General features: G+C 43.2%; 1 protein-coding gene across 4 annotated transcripts in view; it reads left to right on the top strand.

Moving 5' to 3' along the window:
- Positions 1–19,140, top strand: part of igsf9bb (immunoglobulin superfamily, member 9Bb) — a 122,076-nt gene that overhangs the window by 51,607 nt on the left and 51,329 nt on the right. For all 4 annotated transcript variants that reach the window (XM_036524151.1, XM_036524150.1, XM_036524152.1 and 1 more), the window contains exons 4-5: positions 5,793–5,944; positions 15,911–16,028. In XM_036524151.1, the coding sequence (XP_036380044.1) occupies positions 5,793–5,944; positions 15,911–16,028 (270 nt within the window). The remainder of the gene's footprint in view (positions 1–5,792; positions 5,945–15,910; positions 16,029–19,140) is intronic.

Genomic DNA, 19,140 nt, shown 5'->3' with positions numbered 1-19,140 from the left:
TGTTTTTTTCTTTTTTTTCCAAATCGGATCTCACCTGCTCTGGCGCGGGGAGGATGGGGGGAGGGGGAGTGGGAACATCTGTGCACACTTCGACGCCTCGGAGGCTGCCTCAGAGGCTTATTATAGCGCTCTGCTTTTCGCACTGTTTTAATCTGCTGTTCACGGTACAGGCTCGAGGTTGTGTCATCGTTCCACACGCAGATGATGTAATCTGTCTCCTGCTCCAGCGTTAAACATCAAGGAGAATGTGGCATAAACAAGAGGTCACGCTTGCTGTGTCCCGTGTTTGTGGGTGTGTGCATGTGTGTTTGCGCGTGTGTGCGTGTGTGTGTGTGGTTACCTGAATACACTAATATGACACACAGGTTTAGAATGCAGTTACAACACAATGATGGGCAGCATTCATTATGATTTCTACATGTAGGTATGGTCCAGGATATTGCTGTGACTGGGCAGAGGAAGAAAACATAAATTTGCCTAAAGTGTGGCTGCAGCTTCTAAAGCAGTGGTTGTGTCAGCTGGCCTGCCGCAGCAGACATGCGGGGAATAAAGGGGCAAAGAGAGGTCCAGAAAATGGGTCATTTTCAGGAAGCGTGCACTGCGGCAGTATTGGTATTCGAACCCCTCTCCCCTCGGCCATGTCAAAAGGCCCTCTTTGCTGGAGGCACAGGTGCCCGGTCGTTTCCTTTCAGGCGAAAAACCTGCGAGCACACTGCGTCTCTTGTGCCTGGCGTTGCACACTCGCTCTTTGATTCCCGCTGGCCGCTCTGAGCCGTCTGCCAAGGGGAGAGAGAGAGCCTGGATGGATCTGCGTCCGCCCGCGTGCAGCAGGTGTTCCGGGTTCGAAAAGCGGGTCACTGCAGGTGGCAGGGATCGGCTGCTTGGGAGACAGCAGAGGGACTGTGAAGCCGTCCAGAACGCCTCCTCCTTAGGGGGGGTTGAGTTTTAGAGAGCTGGCTAAGCCTCCAGCTTTCTCTCTGTCTTTCTTTCTTAAATCAACCCAGACAATAATTATCATTCTCATTGACCGACTGCAAAGGCCTCTGTTATCTTCTCTTGGCACCTTTAAACCAATCTCTAAGGCAGCAACACACAAGCAAGATTTAGGACACACCGAGACTCATTAGGATCGGAAAATTGTCTAAAATACATGATTATGTTGTTAATTATTATACTGGGATAAATTGACATAGGGTGGAATATTGAATTAGAATCACAATATTTGGGTGATACAGAAGGGAAATGAAATCTTTCATCTCTCTCTCTTGCTGTCTCTTGTGCTCTCTTTTGCTTTAACCTATTTTCTTGTATAGGGAGAGAGAGAGAGGAGAAAGGATCACAGGCACTAAGATCAGTTGAGCTGATAGAGAAGGTAGTCTAAATGCCATTGAAAAAATTATGATGAAGACGAGTAACTGCAGCATTGCCAGGCTCTCAGGGACTGGGATGATACAGACGGAATGCTCAGATACTGAGATGGAATGTAGGACAGGGTTGTGATGCTGATGATATCACTGGATCAGGACCTGCAGTGGAGTGGTTGTTCAAAGGTTCCTCTGCCTCCACTGTTGTGGAGCAGGATCAGCAAAACAAGAGTTCACCGCCTCTCCCCTGAGCTTCAGCCCCGCTGTAGCTCACGCAAGTTGTCACCTCCAATCGTGTCCGCTCGTCATCTCCAGACGCACAGCCACGCTCACGGCACAGAGCACGGCAGCAGTGTGGCCCTGCTCCAGTCTCAGGCTTCTGAGATGTGCCATCTCTCCTTCTGAGAGCAGGAATGTGACTTTCACTGTCAATCAGCATCCAAGCTTATCAAGGCAAAGTCCAAATCCTGGATTTCTCCTGCAGTCCTCTAATACCCTAAGTCTTCATGTATAATACTGTGTGCTGTTGTAAGAGGGGACACCTAGACTCTTTTCCTATAAAGCATAAACTTCTATTGGTGTGTAGTCCACTGCAGGGGAGAAGAATTAAGATGCAATATCCCAAGGAGATTATGACATATCAACCCTTCAAGAGAGATCCACACATGTGCATTATAGTGCATTTTTAGATCCAGGCTCTTTTCATTATGGGAAAGTCTGCTCTTATCTCCATGCAGATGGATCTCTGAAAACCACAAGTTTTTTTTCCCTGCAACTTCTGTTTTCTTGTCAATTTGATACACACCTTGCCCTGTGTGTGATTGTAGAAGTGAAGCCAAATGTCTTTAAACTTCTTTCGAAAGAAATGAAGCATAATGTCTCAGAATTCAGCATATGCCACAGAATTATTTACATTATTTACATTTACAGCAGATTCTTGCTTGTACTGTAATGGGTAAGTTCATAGGAATTAATAGAAGCAATTAAATAATTACAATTTTATTAACGTCACTGAGTGCCTCTACATTTAAAACCTCACAGCCAGAGTCAAAGACTTTATATTTTTTGATGAAGAAGTTTTCAGTCTGGATGCTTTTACCAAATGGTGTAATTAGTCACAGATAATAACCTTTATCCTCACAGTGTGGCCTCTCAGTGATTAACCACACTGTTCAATCTAAATGTGTCGATGTAGGCTTCCATTTTATCTTTAATTTTGTTGTGGCGGCAGTGTGGCCTAACGAGTAGGGCTTGTAACCAAAAGGATCCCAGTTTGATTCACTGTTGGGACACTGGGCAAAGTACTTAACCCAAAATTGCCTCAGTAACTATCCAGCTATATGAACGGATAATATGTAAGATTGTAACCTATGTAAGTCGCTGTGGTAATGACCGTCTGTTTTATGCGCAATGGCAGGCTGACTGTATCTGCTGAATCTTTAAAGCTTTGCTAGAAGACGTGAAGCTTTTCAGTGTAACTGTTCACAGTGCTCCTGTGTATGTATCTTAGTCTTGCGGCCGAGGAAGATGTAGAGGAGTGGACTGAAACAGTCCAGATGAATGGCTCCCCCGAGGAAAGTGGGGCGGTGGGGAGAATGACACGGCAGAACGGACAGATGCTTAGCAATCCTAATTGCATGCTTCACTTACCCTGTGCTGGGTGCTGCTGTTTGCGTGCAAACTCGGGGCACAACTCCCTCGAGCTAACAACTGGAAACCTAACCAGACCAGCCACACCATCGAGACATTTCTCAGCCTTAAAAAAGCAGTATGGTTTTTCCATTGTATCGCGGTGTGTGCAGATGTCTGAGTAATGCTGTTAAAGTTGCAGCTGACAAGGGCTTTTTGTGCTGGTGCTACAAGGTACTGCTAGAGGTTGCTGTCAAGGCCTGGCGAGCAAGCTGCTGCTGAACGGAAGTACTTTAGTGTACATGGTGTAAGAATTATGGCTAGGTATCTGAGCTACAGCATGCTCTCTCCCCTAGAGATGGTGACGTCGACTGTGTTCTCAGACAAAGGTGACCCCTGTGCGGTCCTGCAGGTGTTCTTAAGTGTGACTGCAAGCAGGTGAAGTGCCCCTGACCTGGTGCCACTCGCAGTTTACCTCTGTGATTCATATATTACTCCATTTCCTTTTTTTATAAGCTTTTACAGGTCATCTGTGAGTGCCCCATAAAAAAACCCTTCAGGCAGGTTATTTGCTTGAATGCACCAGGCATTAATCAAACACCCTTTGAGACAGTCATCTGCTTGGTAGTTTCATTTAGCAAAACCTTATTGTCGTTTTACTGAGACAGTAATATGATTTTTGGGTTCTAATTAGATTTATGATATATATGTATGTTAGATGATAATTGTAAGGTTGAGTGTTCGCAGTTTTTCATAGGATGGCTGTAGTCAATGATAGAGATATGGAAATGAAGATATGGATGGGTGGAAATGGTGGCAATCAGGGTGAAAGGGGATATGCCCTTGAGTAGGTTTCTAAAGGGTAGATGGGGTAAGTAATCATGTTTCCCAGTCACGATTTCCATGTCCTGTAGGAAGTGGATGACTTATAATTATATATATAATATATATATATATAATTATAATTTAAAGGAGGAATACCAGCTGTAGTCTGGTACCAACAGAGTATCTCACTAGTAGTTTAGATTAGACGGCAATGAGCACTTTGTTAAGATAAGGAGTAACACAGATCTGGCAAAGGGTAATGGCAGTGAAGTATGAACAGTTTTGAAAATGTCAGGAAATAACATTCTGAATATGGGCTGTTTAGCATATGCATGCCTATAAATTTATGCTGTAGGTGGATTAATAGTTATCCCAATTCCATATCCATGTCCATGTCCTGTGCTGTAATGTAAAAGTCCAAAAGACTGGTTGGAAATGTTTTGTTGGAGACCCATGCACTCAAACCAGTAATGCTGTTTTTTGTAAACTGCAGAAAAAAAAAATGTAACCCGATGTTAGATGTCTCTCCAGAACATCCTTAGGTGTTGACACTTTGCATGTTGTTAACTGTTGTTGGCATTCAGGGGACCAAAGGGTATTATTCATTTTCATGGTCTTTCACATGTCGTACAGTGTGTATCCGACAAATCCTTTTTCTCTGAAAACGAAATGCTCACAGGCATCAGGAGAGAGTCAGGTGTATACAACACACCCATGACACACTTGCCACATTACACACATGACACAAAAGTGCGAAGACGCTGTATCCAGGCAGCACAGTAAAATGTAAAGACTGACTGTGTATGCATAAGTGCAGGATAGAGCTCCTGCAATGAAAGTGGAGTTACAGGACCCGGCAGTCCTGTCCTTCTGTGAGCTACTGGAAGGAAATGTGGGGGAGAGGGGGTAAGGGGTGGGGGGGGGGTGAGCATGTGGGTGGAGGGGGTTGTCACAGTGTCATTCCTAAATCAAGTGCCTGGAAAGAAAAGGACCTGGGAGAGATGCGGGCAGAGGGAAAGAGGAGAAATTATTCACATGGAAAGTGTTCAGAGGAGGCCAGGGGAGCAGCTTCCAGAAGCAGCACATATACACTAAGTGGCCATAAACGTCTGCTGATGTGTGCCCACAGGATTAATTGCTATGGGGTACCTCTCAGTGGAGGTAAGAACTAACAGTGCAGATGGCTCCTTGACCTCAGATGGCACTATGTATTAGGCCAAGGGATAGCACACCCCACCGGTCCTTTATTTGGCCTGTCTCTGCATCAGCAATTTTCATGGCAGGTATTTCATTTTCAGAGCGAATATCCATGTGCCATCGACTATGCAGTTGGATTTGCATTTAAAAATGAAAGTTCTACAATAGCAACGGCAGTCTCTTTATCTATTCAAGTGGGGCCTGTGTATGCATGACGAGGACGTCATTTTGTTTTAGTCTGCCTTAACGCAACACCCCAGAAACATTGGAACGCATTCGCAAAGGAAAAGAAAATGGTTGATTCCGTTTGTTTCAATAGCATCTGGGGTGCTTGGGTGGTGAAGCAAAGGCTAATAGCTCTCACACTGCATTAAGGACACAACATGTGAAGGGAAAATTATCTCAGTGTTTGCAGGAACTGCGGTGGAGCTGAAGGGGCTCGCAGGTGCGTGCCACTGTGCTGTTAGCCACGTCTGAAGTGCAGACAGTCATGAATATTCACTCCTGTTTGAGGAAAGGTTGGCGCACTGCTCGTAGCGGAATGAGCTCTCAGCATGCCACAGAGCACGAGACCGTCATGCTATTTCTGGCGAGATATTTCAGTATTATGACCAAGAAACAGCGCTGCTGCCTCATTTCTCCTGGGTTTTCCCTGGGCACCGCTGGTGGAGGCAAACCCCAGTGTGAGGGAATCAGGCTCTCATAAGCTGCCAGGTGGATCTGGGACTATAGGATCAATAAACCCTGAAAAGCTTCCATCTCTCTCTCTCTCTCCAGCCCCTCCCACCTTCACGGACACGCCCCCGCAGTACGTGGAGGCCAAGGAAGGGGGCAGCATCACCTTGAGCTGTACTGCCTTTGGGAACCCCAAGCCTGTGGTCAGCTGGCTGAGAGAAGGGGAGCTCCTGGGGAACAGTGGAAAATACAAGGTAGGCCGCCACTGGCTTCGCCTTTCAGTTTACTGCTCCTGGTCACTCACTTCAATTTGCACCAGCTTCGCCCAGGAGAGCCTGGGCTGCATTCTGCGGTCTGAGCACGGGTCAGGTAAGTGAGCCTGTGCGGCCCAGATCCAATCAAAAGATGAAGGTCGCGACCGGAACTCTCACATGTCCTGGCCACCAGATCCATTTTACCGAATGTCTAAGTGTTCTGACCTTCATCCAGACTGATGCCTGGCTGCATGCAGCAACCTCCAGTTACCCAGAGACAATCTGGCTAATTTAGTGTTTTAAGGTCATGCATTCATCTGAAATTGAAATTAGGTACAAATTTCAGGCATTTGAAAATGTGTTTAATGTTTCTGAGGGAAGCCCCAAAGCACATCACAGTCCTATTGTTTTATTCGCCTAATTACACTTTTTCAGTTGTCGTGAAGGCAAACTGCTCAAATTCGTAGCGTTATGTAACATACTCGAGAATGCAAAGGTAACGAGAAGAGAAATGTGCCTGTGCAGAGTCCTGGCTCACTCCAGCTGTCAGCGCTCCATCAATGCTCAGATTCGCATCCCGTGTGTCTGACAGTGGAAAAACACGACACATTTGAAGCTGTTGATTTTTGAAAATGAGAGACGCGTATCTGCGCGTGTCTCTCAGCCCAACAATAACGTGAGGGGGGGAGGGAAAAATGGCAGCCGTTAGTACATGTATGTACATGTATTCATTTGGCAGACGCTTTTATCCAAAGCGACTTACATAGGTTCTTTACAATGTTATCCATTTATACAGCTGGATATTTTACTGAGGCAACTGTGGGTTAAGTACCTTGCCCAAGGGTACAGCAGCAGTGTCCCAGCGGGGATTGAACCGGCAACCTTTCGGTTACGAGTCCTGCTCCTTAACCACTATGCTACACTGCCTGTTAGTGTGTGCTTCATCCGAAGACACTGCCGGAATGGCTTCAGAAAAGATCGTCTCATGGAGAACTTGAGGGATGTGTCAGAAAAGAACTAACGAGCCCTGGCCGCTCGTTCCTCTGCCTGCTCACGATCCTCTCAGGTGGAAGGATCAGAAGCACTTTGAACTGCTTCAGAAAGCACTCCGTCTCCTCGCTCTTCCCTTTCCCCCCAACCCCTTGTTCTCCTCTGTGGCCCCTCTCTGTGAACCCCTGAGCACGCTGATGGCCATACCTAACATTTGTGAGTGCGTGCGGGGCGGTGACTGACATTTCTCTCCCACCCGGCTACAGCTGCCACTCCTGCTCCCTGATCCATGATAGACAGGGAGTGACAGCCAACTGGGGTTTCCCTCTCCCTGCTCTGGCTGATCCCAGATCAGTGCTTCTGTCTGCCCTCCCAGCCTCTAGGTCCATCTACCTGCCTGGCCCTGTCTCAGGCCTCTGAGAGGTGCCTGGCCCTGTCTCAGGCCACTGGAGTGAATAACTATTTTCGTTAACCCTTCTCCTACCTCAGCAGCATTTTACATCAATATCACCCTCAGAATGAGAGCTATCATTGAGCTTTTTTATGTTGCATCAGATTCTGCATATTTGAATCCACTCACCATGTCTAACTCACCAAGTATGCATGAGAAGTCATGCAAAGCCACAGTGTTAGAAGTGTATTTCACAGTTTTGGTTTAAATTTGTACTTTTCTTTTTTTAATTTTGCTGTTTCTTAAGTCATCATTCCTTCAAAAGGAGGTTTTCCACTCTGGATTAAAACTGTGGTGGCTGTTCACAGTATCTCTGTCAGCAATCTTGATAGCCCCTAGGGTGTTTGGTTCACTAGGGGGCGGAGCACACCTAAGACAAAACTGACAGGCATCAGCTGTCAACAGCTAATCTGAAATGCATCACATTAAACACAACAACCCTTCGGCTCTTTAGACCAATTATCAGCCTGAGACATGAGCCATCTGTAGTGTCATTTCAGCTACGAATGCATGGAAGAGTGTTACAGTAGATTGAGCCTTTTCTTAAATATGGAGAGTGTCATTCAATGTCAGTCAATTGAATAAATATTTGAATTGAATAAACATTTGATTGTTTTACAGAAGATTACATTGTAGGTGTACTGTTTTGCTGAGTAGACACCTTTATCCAGGGTGATATCCCATCTTTCCTATTGTATGTAGTCTGTCTATCCCAGGTACATCTTTTTTCTAGCGCAGTTCAGATAAAGAAGACAGAAGTACTACAGCAGTGTCCCAGTCATGATTTAAACCCATGACCTTCCGACTCAGAGTCCAGTACACAGTCTTTCACACCATGCCCTGCTTCTAAATAATGGCTGAAATATGTGAATCTGTCATTCGGATTGATTGATCCTTTTTTAATGCTGCCCTAGTAAAGTTTTTAGTGCAGTGCTGTTCACGTTGATGCTGGGCTAAATAATTCATCAGTTGTTAATTAGACTGGGAGGGCGTGCGTTCTAATTGCACTGCTGTCAGGAGAGCTCTGTTGTTCTGCGTTATCGAGAGAAATTGTACAGGAGGTTTAGCGCCAGGTCAGAGTTGTTTCAATTAAAGCTGTTTCCTCACAGAACATTTCACACTTTCAGCTACAATTTAGACCTTACTGCATGCCTCGCTCGCGATAATGTCACAAACAAATGACACATAGTGATACCACAGAGCATAGAGTGTGATGTCAAACAATCCATGTATCCATAAAACTCAAACCCACAGATGTAAATCAGAAGGAGAGTACTGAGAAACAGAGTCTAGCCATGGCTGACAACGCCATGATTGAACTGCGGGGGAATACAGTTGCCATTCTAATGGGAGGTAAATGATTGCAGTGTGTAGTTTCAGCCTGGTGTTGCACTGTATCCCAAACAATGGGTGTCAAAGCGGGGAATGACAGCCCAATTACACATCCACCATCCCTCTGCCTTCTCTCTCAGCGCCAGAGGGAGCAATGCTATTGATTCAACTAATGATCTGTTTTTCGATAGATTTCTTTTCTTCTGCCATGATGTCAGAGGCAGAACTTCATGAGCATTTTATTTTAATCTGTAACTTTTATTTCTTATTTAATTACCAAAGAATTTAGTGGAAGTGATGACCAGTTTTATCTGTTATTGCATTACATTATCAAGCTTTGTGTCATTAACAGTAAAGTCATGCATTATTATTTATATTATTATTAGTGTGTTAAGAAACTATCTTGGAATGTAACACAATGTTATGGTTCTTTCTTTTTTCTGGGTTTTTATTTTTCCAGTTTCCTAAAAACTCACACTGACAGCATTGGTGGGCTTGGTGAGCCACACTTTATAAGGGCCCATGGGGTATCCATGAGTCACATGAGCTGGTTACAAAATCCAATGTAGTGGCCAAATTTAAACAATTCCAAAATATCAATCCAAAATTCTAATTACAATTTATCAAAAGCATACAGATAGAGTGAACCATTCCTTATCAGTGTGTCAAATTTGAATGTGATCTGTTGTAAAGTATGACCGCGATCAGCAATAGATTTTCAAGATTTGTTAAAAATCTCAATAAAAAATCTTGCACTGCTGCACTGAAGCACATGAAATCTGGTATGTATGATCCTATGTACCATCCTATGAAGGTCGAATGAACTTCCATACTTTATCTGTGCTGCCAGGTCCTAACTATCTAGAAACATCTGAAGACACATACAGTTCTTTCAAACTCACCTGATCACCTCAAACACCACCAACTAAAGCAATTTCTTATGTCTTAAACATTGTTTTCCTACTGAAAAAAGCTCTAATGGGTTAATGCACTTATATCTCTAGCAACTAGCTTGTACCATGCCTGACTAACTATTGAAACCTGGTCATGCAGCACTTCTAATATTTATATACTTCTCCTTGTATGGCTTTTTGCTTCTGTTGTACTCTGCTTCACTTGTAAGTTGCATTGGATAAAAGCATCTGCCAAATGAATAAATGTAAATGTAGTTGTACACCTTATTCATAGCAAAGTGACTAGCATTGATCACCTGGTAGCAAGTAAAACATTTTAATGAATACACTTATCTTGTCTTAGTGTTTCACATGAAGAAATATGTCATTCAGTTGTTGCTGATGAAATTGGTACTGTCATGCCAAAGCAACTAGATAGCTAGTTATGGTTGTGGTAGACCACTAGTTAGTTTGTTTCTAAATTTGATGTCTGTGTGTTTGTTTTTCGTGCAGCTCAGATAGTGTGGAACTAGCTTGCTAGAAAATTGATTATTGACATTAGGTAGCTGTGTAGGATTTGGCCTGGGTGAGTTTATTAAGCTAGGAACAGCCTGCCAGCTGCTTTGTACTTAAAATGTTTTGGTTTTACTTAGTGATAGAGTCAATGGCCTGGGTAGCTAGCGACTTAGCTAAATGTAATCAGTGGAATAATTTTTGGTTACCTAGTTTGTAATATTATGTCAAGTTGCAGTACATACTAATTGCAATAAACTGTGTCCTTGATGGGGATGATATCTGAGCCTAATTGTAAGCCATATACCCTTTACTCTTCCTCTTTTTTGGAGATGACTACTGAGGGGCTGAATGTCTAATCTCTGCAATAATTGGCTTTCCAGTTAAATCTCACCAGAGTGTGAGCATTATTATGGAAAATCAAATTAAAAGAAATTAGGTCTGCATTTTCAAGAGGGTCACCTCCAGGTTAGCTGTAGTGTAAATGAGCAACATCTTGCCTTTGTTATGGAAATCAGCACAGGGAGAACTGAAGTCTTAGCAATCTCCTAAGCACCTAATTAACTCAGTTGCTAACTATTCTCTTAAACAGAAAAAATAAGATGAAGTAGTTTGTGTTCAATTAAGTAGTGATTTGTAGCTGAATGATTTACTTTCAAAAGTGTGAAAAACTACACTGCTGCTACTACTCCTGATGTCCTAGTACTCCTGGTATGATGACGATGATGATGATGATTATGATGATGATGAGAATTATTATGTTGTTGTTATTATTTTCATTTTCACTATTCTTTGTTTGCTTAGAAAATGTATTTATACAGTGAGACAAGTGTATGGATATATACATTTTACACATCATCCATATTACAACTCCTACAGAGTATTGACTTGCTTAATGGTGTATTCTAAGCATTTCTCCACCTTAGAAAATTAAACTTAAACTTTATAATTACAAAACCAGTTTCTTATGTAACTTTGTCCTGACAGCCTGCATTTTTTAAATTCCCTACCTGCAGACATTTCTTCTGCAACAATTTAACCGTTGTAAGGTACTGCACTTAGGAGCCTCGTTTGTAGCTATCTGTATAATTAGTGTAATTACCGAGCAGATATGCAGGCAAGTTTACCAACGTTTGCTGAACTGTGTCAGAGCAGCTCATTTAGGTGTGTGCAACGCCCACACTAACGCCAGGGTCCATTTTTATGCATGAAATACGTCTATTACGGTCTGCTGTGTGAAGAGTGAAGCACCATCTCTATCGCGCGGTTGTTATTTTCAACATCATTGTTATGTAGGCGAGTGAGTGGGGTCATGGATCAGCATGGTGTTTTGGGGTTATCAGTGATTGCACAATTGATGGTACCCTCTGGAAAAAAGCAATGCATGTTTCAGTGTAAAATCGGTAATTTGAGGAATATGTGTTTCATTTTTGAAAGAAAAAATACTACACACATTAGAATTTTTTCCGATTGTCCTTTTTTTCATGTCACGCGTGTATTGTGGAGTACACTGCAAAATGATCTGGGAAGGTGTGAATGTGAAAGTGCCAGTAACAGGAGTTCAGAGGTTTACCATGAGGAATGGGGCTGGGTGAGGTCTGTTTAGTAGGGTTCTCAAACCATTCATTTAATTTGGACAGCTCTAAAAAGGCATGATATAATGTATACATCTTGAGTGTTTTCTTTGCTCTGAACTGAGAAATGGGCAATGTTAAAGACTTACCTACTGCTGCTATGGCCATTCACCCTGATTGGTCAACATGGCCTCCTCACTGGGGTCTTCTTGCTGAAAAAGGGAAGTTTTTACCAGGGTCTTTCTGCTTCTCCAACTACCAGTCTCAGAGTCTCCAAGAGTATTTAGTGCATCTAGTGGATGCATCCTGCACTCAAACTTCTTGCAGGTCTTGACAACAGATAGATGCTGCACTCCCCCCAGCTATTTTGTCTTACCTGTCCCACCCTTACACACTGGAGATATGAGGTACTGCAACCTATATGCACAGCAGATTGCCAGGTCTGTAATTCTGTTACATTAGTTTTATTTCAATCTATATCTTTAGTTCAAGACTGTTGGCTGCTGATAGCTGCTCTGTTTTCCACAATTGATCCTCACCCCCTCCTCTTCTTCACAATATCTTTGGCCAAAGTATGGTTGGGTGCCCGATTTGGCCTGGATTGGCCCCAGTTACTTCCTTACTTCATATGTCCACATGATGTTTTACAGGGCTGCAAAAGTAGTCTAAGACAAGCTGGAATCACTGGGGTAAGTCAAAGAATCAGGTTTACGCTGATACCAACAGATGGTCATTACACTTCCTCTACACACCCCACTTCTTTCAGAGGCAGTTCTTTTCTTTTTTGGTATTGTTATTGCACTAATTGAGTCACGTTTTTTTCTTTTTGAAAGATTTATCTGTTCATCAACTGAAAAGCTCTTTTTCAACTGTATCATCCTCAGTTTGGGATTAATTAGCTCTGTAATTCCTTTATAAAACACTTGCTGTCGCAAAAGCTGGGATTTTTCATTACTTTTCCCCCATGATGAAGTGGCATTACATCAGTCACCTGATGGAACACATTTTGTCCCACGTTGTTCTTGTTCCAAGGTATCCCAGGCATCTAGGGATATGTATGGCGGATGTCTCACAGTCACAGATCTGACAGGATTGTGCACCTATGTCTATATGAAATTCATTGAAGTTCTCACAGGACTGTGCACATATGTCTTGGTCAGATTCATTTCAGCTCGTCTCGGCCAAATTCACTGCAGTACAGACAGCATTGGACATGACACATCCCTCCAAATGCCAAAGGAGATTGCGTGAGATAGGCACCGTTTGACCCCCCCCATGTTGAGTGCCCACCCAGGCTCTGCTCCGTGGTGCAGCGGGGTCACGCCGCAGGAGCCACGCCGCGTACAGAGGGAAGGGCGGCCATCGTGTGGGAGGTGAATGGGATGAGACGTGCTTCATCTCACACATGCTCCAGCCCTGCTCTGCTGCTGCTGATGTAACAGAGCAAAGCTGATGGAGCCCTGAATTATTTAGCAAAGATGGCCTCTCCCCTCGACATCCCTACGCTTACGTAACACACGGATGTATATGATACGTCTCTCTGTAGTTTTGTGTCGGTAAGTGACTTGCTACTGTACCTACAGATCTCTCGGTAGAAAAGCGGCCTCATGTATTTTTCACCAGCCTCAGTGAACTCTTAATGGTACCTGCAAAAAATGGAACAAAAACAGAACAAAGCTTTGCCGTGAAAGGCCATCTCTAGTGCTGTTAGTTTTTCTTTTTGGAATACAGCAGATGCATCCATTATGCTGGGGCAACACACGGAGGAGCTAGGAGATTTTTTTCTATTTTATTCATGCGATCTCCTCTCTGTGTTCCCTACCTGGCATGCTATCCTGAAAGAAATTATCCACTCAGAATGGATCAATAATTCAAACGGATGTCAGTTTGCTTCAGCTGAAGGCATCATTGTAGCCCTGGACACCAGCAGGTATACTGTAAGCACTCTGTTTCAAACTGGTGAAAGATGTGCTAAGACCTATGTGCAATGCATCAGTCCCTGAATAATCAATTATGACTGCGGTAATTTCTTGTCTTGAAGCTCGGTTTGAAAAGCATCATGCAAACTTTGTGCACATACCATACCACACTCCCTTAGGTCAGGAAAAAGTTCTGGAAGCCCCTTTTCCATCTATGTCATTATCACTGTCTGTAGAACCAATGATACCAGTGTTGCATGCCGTTGTGTACAAAGTGGTGGTGAGGAATAAATGTGCATGGAAGTTCAAGACTCCTGGTTTGGCTTGGATAGTTCCTGCTACTACAGCTGTTTCTTTTTCAGGTAGGACAGCCAAAGAATGAGTTCAGCAAGTCAGACACCATCCTTCATCCCTAACTTAGTTAAGAAGTTACATATATGTCCCTTTGTCAGAAATTTAACTCAAAGCCTGTATTTTAAACACAACCAGATAAAATATACAAAAGAGTTACTAGCACTCTGTGTCAGTTACATGGTGTTAAAATGATGGGAAGCATTCTCATTAATATACAGTAACAACGCTAAGTTAATCAGATATGACTATTGTTTTTATGGGGCAATTTCTATATATGTGGATAGATAAAGGCACCATGTACATAATTAAGTTGGCTTGAAATCCAACTTACATTATTTTATCCAATTTTCTGTACCCAACTCCCCTTACAGCTTTTCATCTACACTTGGCCAATACCTTCAGCTAGTTTTGAGGCCTTGCATCAATACCTAATACATTTTTTGAGATATTTACATTTTTACATTTTCCCACTGTCTAATGTGGATAAATGTTGAGAATCTGAGCATTCCTACACATGCAGCTGATGTCACAATGGGCCTGCCACAGCGGCCACAGAGACAGACGGTCTCACGATAAAAGCTTGTAACTACCAGCTGTAGCCATGCTAGGGTTTTTCAAGCTAACTTAAAGTTTGCCGTTAAACTTTCCTTTCTAGTTAAAGTCTGCTGGTTAAAAAATGTCAAGTCTAGATGTGCAACTGTAACTAAAGCAATTAAATGTTCTGGTGATTCCAGCTGCCTCTAAATGGTTACACATTCAAAGGTTCTTCCTTTTATGCCCCCTCATTTTGTGCCTTCTGCTTGTCGATTGTCTCCACTCTGAGAGTTTGAGTTCTCTCTGACCAAAATCCTGCAGTGACCCTCAGATATGTAATGTTGAGATTGATCAAAGAATTCCTATATAGATAATCACTCTGATTTGTTTCAAAGTAGTGATTAGATTGTGATTAAATTCACTTCAGTATTAAATTAACCTGTTTTGTAACATCGGCTTGTGAACTTCACAGTTGCATAGAGGATGCATTTCGAGGGCCTCATTTCACTGCTGTGATCACTGATGAAAAAAAGTGAGACGTTTCAAAGCAGTCACTCACGTGGAGCAGTTGTTTAAAAAAGATTCAGTGGTGGAAGCATCTGAAGTGTAGTGCTCAATAGCATCCAACGGCAGACGGGAATCTTGATACAGCATTCTGCACTTAGCCTGGGGGATCGCAGCATGTAATTGGCTTCTGTCAATGTACTGTTGATGGTAGAAGGGAAAAAAGTCTGCAGCCATCACAGTCATTTTGTCAATGCATTACAGAAAGGTGCAAATATACTCAGGTCGCATTTAAAGGCACTGAAAAACTGAAAGAACGTGTTGGCAAAGGTTTATTCTTCAGGATTTGTAACACAATCATTATCACACACACACACACACACACACACACATACACACACACACATACACACACACACACACACACACACACACACACACACACACACACACACACACACACATACACACACACACACACACACACAAACACACACACACACACACACACACACACACACACACACACAAACACACACACAGTATTAAGAAAAGAACACATAGATCTTTCCACAGATCTGGAAGGTCTTAAAAAACAAATGTATGACAGAATGTAATACATAATCAATGTATATTTGGAACATGAGCCAGAATTTGGATTCAGTTTATGGATGTCTTTATTATAGCATCAGATATTACAGTGACACCAAAAAAATACAGCAATCTTCTCGAAATGTCCATCATATGACTTTTATTCTAATTCTTCCTTGTGAGATATGACCTATAATCATTAGTGAACTTAAGTGACAAAATAGCAGTAAGCTCATGCATATCTCCATGTTGTGTCCATTGATGGTCCTGGGAGATAATGCATTAGTCAAACCCTTCTTCCCTGTCCGCAGGTAAGCGATGGAAGCCTGACGGTCCTGTCAATCAGCCGGGAGGACAGAGGGGCCTACACGTGCCGGGCTTACAGCGTCCAGGGAGAGGCCATCCACACCACACGCCTGCTTGTCCAAGGTAGCTATGTGATGAGCGCTCTGTGCTGAGCGTTCACTGTGTGTTTGGGAAACGTCCTCCTCCTGGTCTCGTGTCAGAGCTCAGAGCGCACACATGAGATTGAGGCGGATGGCAATGTCAACCCCCCGGAGTCATGACAATATGGCAGCTCTGTTAGTCCCCCATGAGAGGGACCTGAGTCTTTTCTGCTGTGAGATAATCACGGTCAGTGTCTGAGGTCAGGCCACGTGCTTATGAGAAGGTTGTGCCTTTAATTACATTCAAACTACAGGGGTACAGAGGAGCAGTTAGCTGGGAAAGAGGAAAGAGGAGTAAGCGGAGAACTCAGCGTTCACAGTGCTCACATTGGGCCAGGATGGTTCTCTGGCTGCCTTGGGCATTAACATTAACTTTTAGCTAGGATTTTATAAATCAGAGGCATAAAGTACACATGAACTGGAGGAGAATACATGTAGGGCCAGACAGTGCTGGTGGGGCTGTGTCAAACTGACCCCAAGGGATTATGTGCAGTTGCTTGGTTCATTCCAGTTGCCAAATGACAGACCTCTAAGGGATCTTCTCAAGCAAATCTGTGTCACTAGATTCCAGATGTGGCCCTGCCCAGTCCTGCCTCCCCCCCCACCCCCCTCATCCAACGTCACTCTGCATATACTGCTCACGCTGGCTCTTCCCTTAATGGAGTCCTTCAGATGAAAATCCCCCAGTGTTAGCGGATCAGGCCCCTCGACAGATAAAGAGCTCCGCTCAATACCCCTTACCCACATGACCCTGTCACCCAGAGGGGGTGGTTTACTCCTGTGAGTGTAGATAAGATGGGCTCTTAGGACTGAGACCTCTCCATATAGCTGCAGAGAGACCATATCCAACACTGATACATTGATACTGTCCTCGTCTATCTTTCTGTCTTTTCTGCTGTCCCTGTCTCCTTTTCCTTCTTCTTCTGTCTCTCATTTGCTGTGTCACTGTCTTCCCCACTCTCCCCCTTTTCTTTTTCACTCTCCCCCTCTTTCACCCACACTCTCTCTTTTGCTGTCATCTCTCCTGTCATGTTCTCTGTATTTCTCTCCTTCAAACCTCTCACTCTTCTGCCACACCCCCCTCCTCTCCCTCTTTAGCCCCCCCCCACCCTCTGTCCCTCTTTCAGTGTGTTTTATTGCCACAAATAGCACTACGCTTTCATTCATCATGAATCACATCAAAAAAGTTAAAAAGAAAAACAGTCACACAAGAGAATGCAAAAGAAAAAAATAGTAAAATGATTAAAATTATGAGAATATTTATAATATTAATAATATCATGTACATACTGGCATTGCATGTAAACAATTATTTTCATTTTAACAATAAATAGGAATGGCAATTAACAGAAATTAACTTAAATTCTTAAATATCTGAAATATTCGATAATACTTAAATCCGGAATTGAATGTGCACTAATACCCAGAAAAAAAGTTTTATCCTTTTCTTTCAATAGACATGAAGGAGAGCTTAAGAGCCCTGAATAATCGAAAGATATTGATATTGATATTATTAATATCCTGCCCAAAAGTATGAACACATCCAGATTGCTTTGCAGTGAGTCATTATAACCCTTGCAAAAAATGGGAAGGTTCGTTTATTTGAATAAGGAGTCATGGGAGCCATCAACTGTTCTAAAATTGAATTAATAAAATACACACAGTCCTTATTTTAATAACAATGTAATATACATGCTCTGGTAAATGGTGTACATTAGTAATATCTAATATAAGTGCTTGAGCAATATTTGAAATGTGCAGTTCCTTTGTGTAACAAACTCACTGTTTCTTCTACAGTCCATGACACATGGCTGCATACTGGAGTGCCAGTGAGTCTGAGGGACCCCTCTCCTAGGAGGATTTTTAATTCTCTTCTGTCTGGCATCATTGGGAAGTTAGGGAGGGAGGTTTGGACTTATAATAATGGGTGCTGCTGTGTTCAGGACAGTTATTGTAATGAAGCAGCAGGTGCCTCTCCATCCTGACCTCTCCTGTCTTGAAGTGCCTATATGTTCCATCCTCTTTTTGTGTGTATCAGCCTTCTCAGTGGCTGTAGACTGTAGTCACTGTGCCTGACCATAGTCAGGATATGTGTTTCATTTGTGTTTCTGACAGCAGAAAGATTTTTTTGCCAGATTACAGGTACTGTTTCAGTCATGTTGCAATTGTATTATTGTAATGTTTAAGATGTTGTTTTACAATTTTGCTGACTCCAGCTGGAAGCTAACAGTGTTAACTTGAAAATGGTTTGTGTTTTGAAAAGTTGTGCTTGCAAGAGTTCAGGTGGGTTTTGTCCTGTTTGATGCTACTTTAAATTACATTATTGTCCTTTATCCAGAGCAACTCAGAAAGTACAGCTAATAAACTGGTATGAAAAGTTGCACAGACAGGACATTAACCACACATGAACTAACCTCACACTGTTGATCCGCAGGTGTTGTGCCTCATCTTCATACAGTGCAATAGGCCGCATGACATTGTCAGAGACTGGGAAAGTACAGAGTGTTCTCAAACAGTGTTGCCTACAGCAAAGTGGTACAGTGTCTGCTTTCCTTACTCTCTCACCTTCCCTTCTATCACCCTCTTTCTTATTCCTTTTAACCTTTCACTCTCTCTCCTCTGCTTTTCTCTCACCCTCTCTCCTTCTTTCTATCAGACTCTAAATTTAATTTTCCTGCTTGTTTTCTCTCCTCCTTTTCTTTTTCTTCTGAAACCCTCTTTTTTGTCTGTCTCCATGTGTGTCTCACTGTCTCTTTTTCCTCTCCTTTCCCCGCTCCTTCTCTCCCCTATCTGCCCCTCCCTTCCTTGAATGCATATTGAAATGGCATTTCATGCACAATTAGTCTAAGGCGAGGGGGAAATCAGCCCCTTGATTAAAATCCGTGGCAGTGATCAGCCCCCTCCCCCCAACTCCCACCCCTGGCATCATGAGCGAGGTTCTCCGTCTTGCCAAAGTCACAGCAAGGGTCTGGAAAAAAAAAAGTCCCACCCCCTCACAGACGTCCATCTCCCGCCAAAGAGGTCCGGAGACAGGCACGACTGACGTAAGCCTGATCGCTAACCCGCATCCGCTCAGGCCTCGGTTACCAGTGTGGC

This window comes from Megalops cyprinoides, chromosome 3, assembly GCF_013368585.1.
Source record: "Megalops cyprinoides isolate fMegCyp1 chromosome 3, fMegCyp1.pri, whole genome shotgun sequence".
Lineage (NCBI taxonomy): Eukaryota > Metazoa > Chordata > Actinopteri > Elopiformes > Megalopidae > Megalops > Megalops cyprinoides.
The sequence above is the reverse complement of the archived record's forward strand: the minus strand, read 5'-3'. Positions and strand labels throughout refer to the sequence as shown.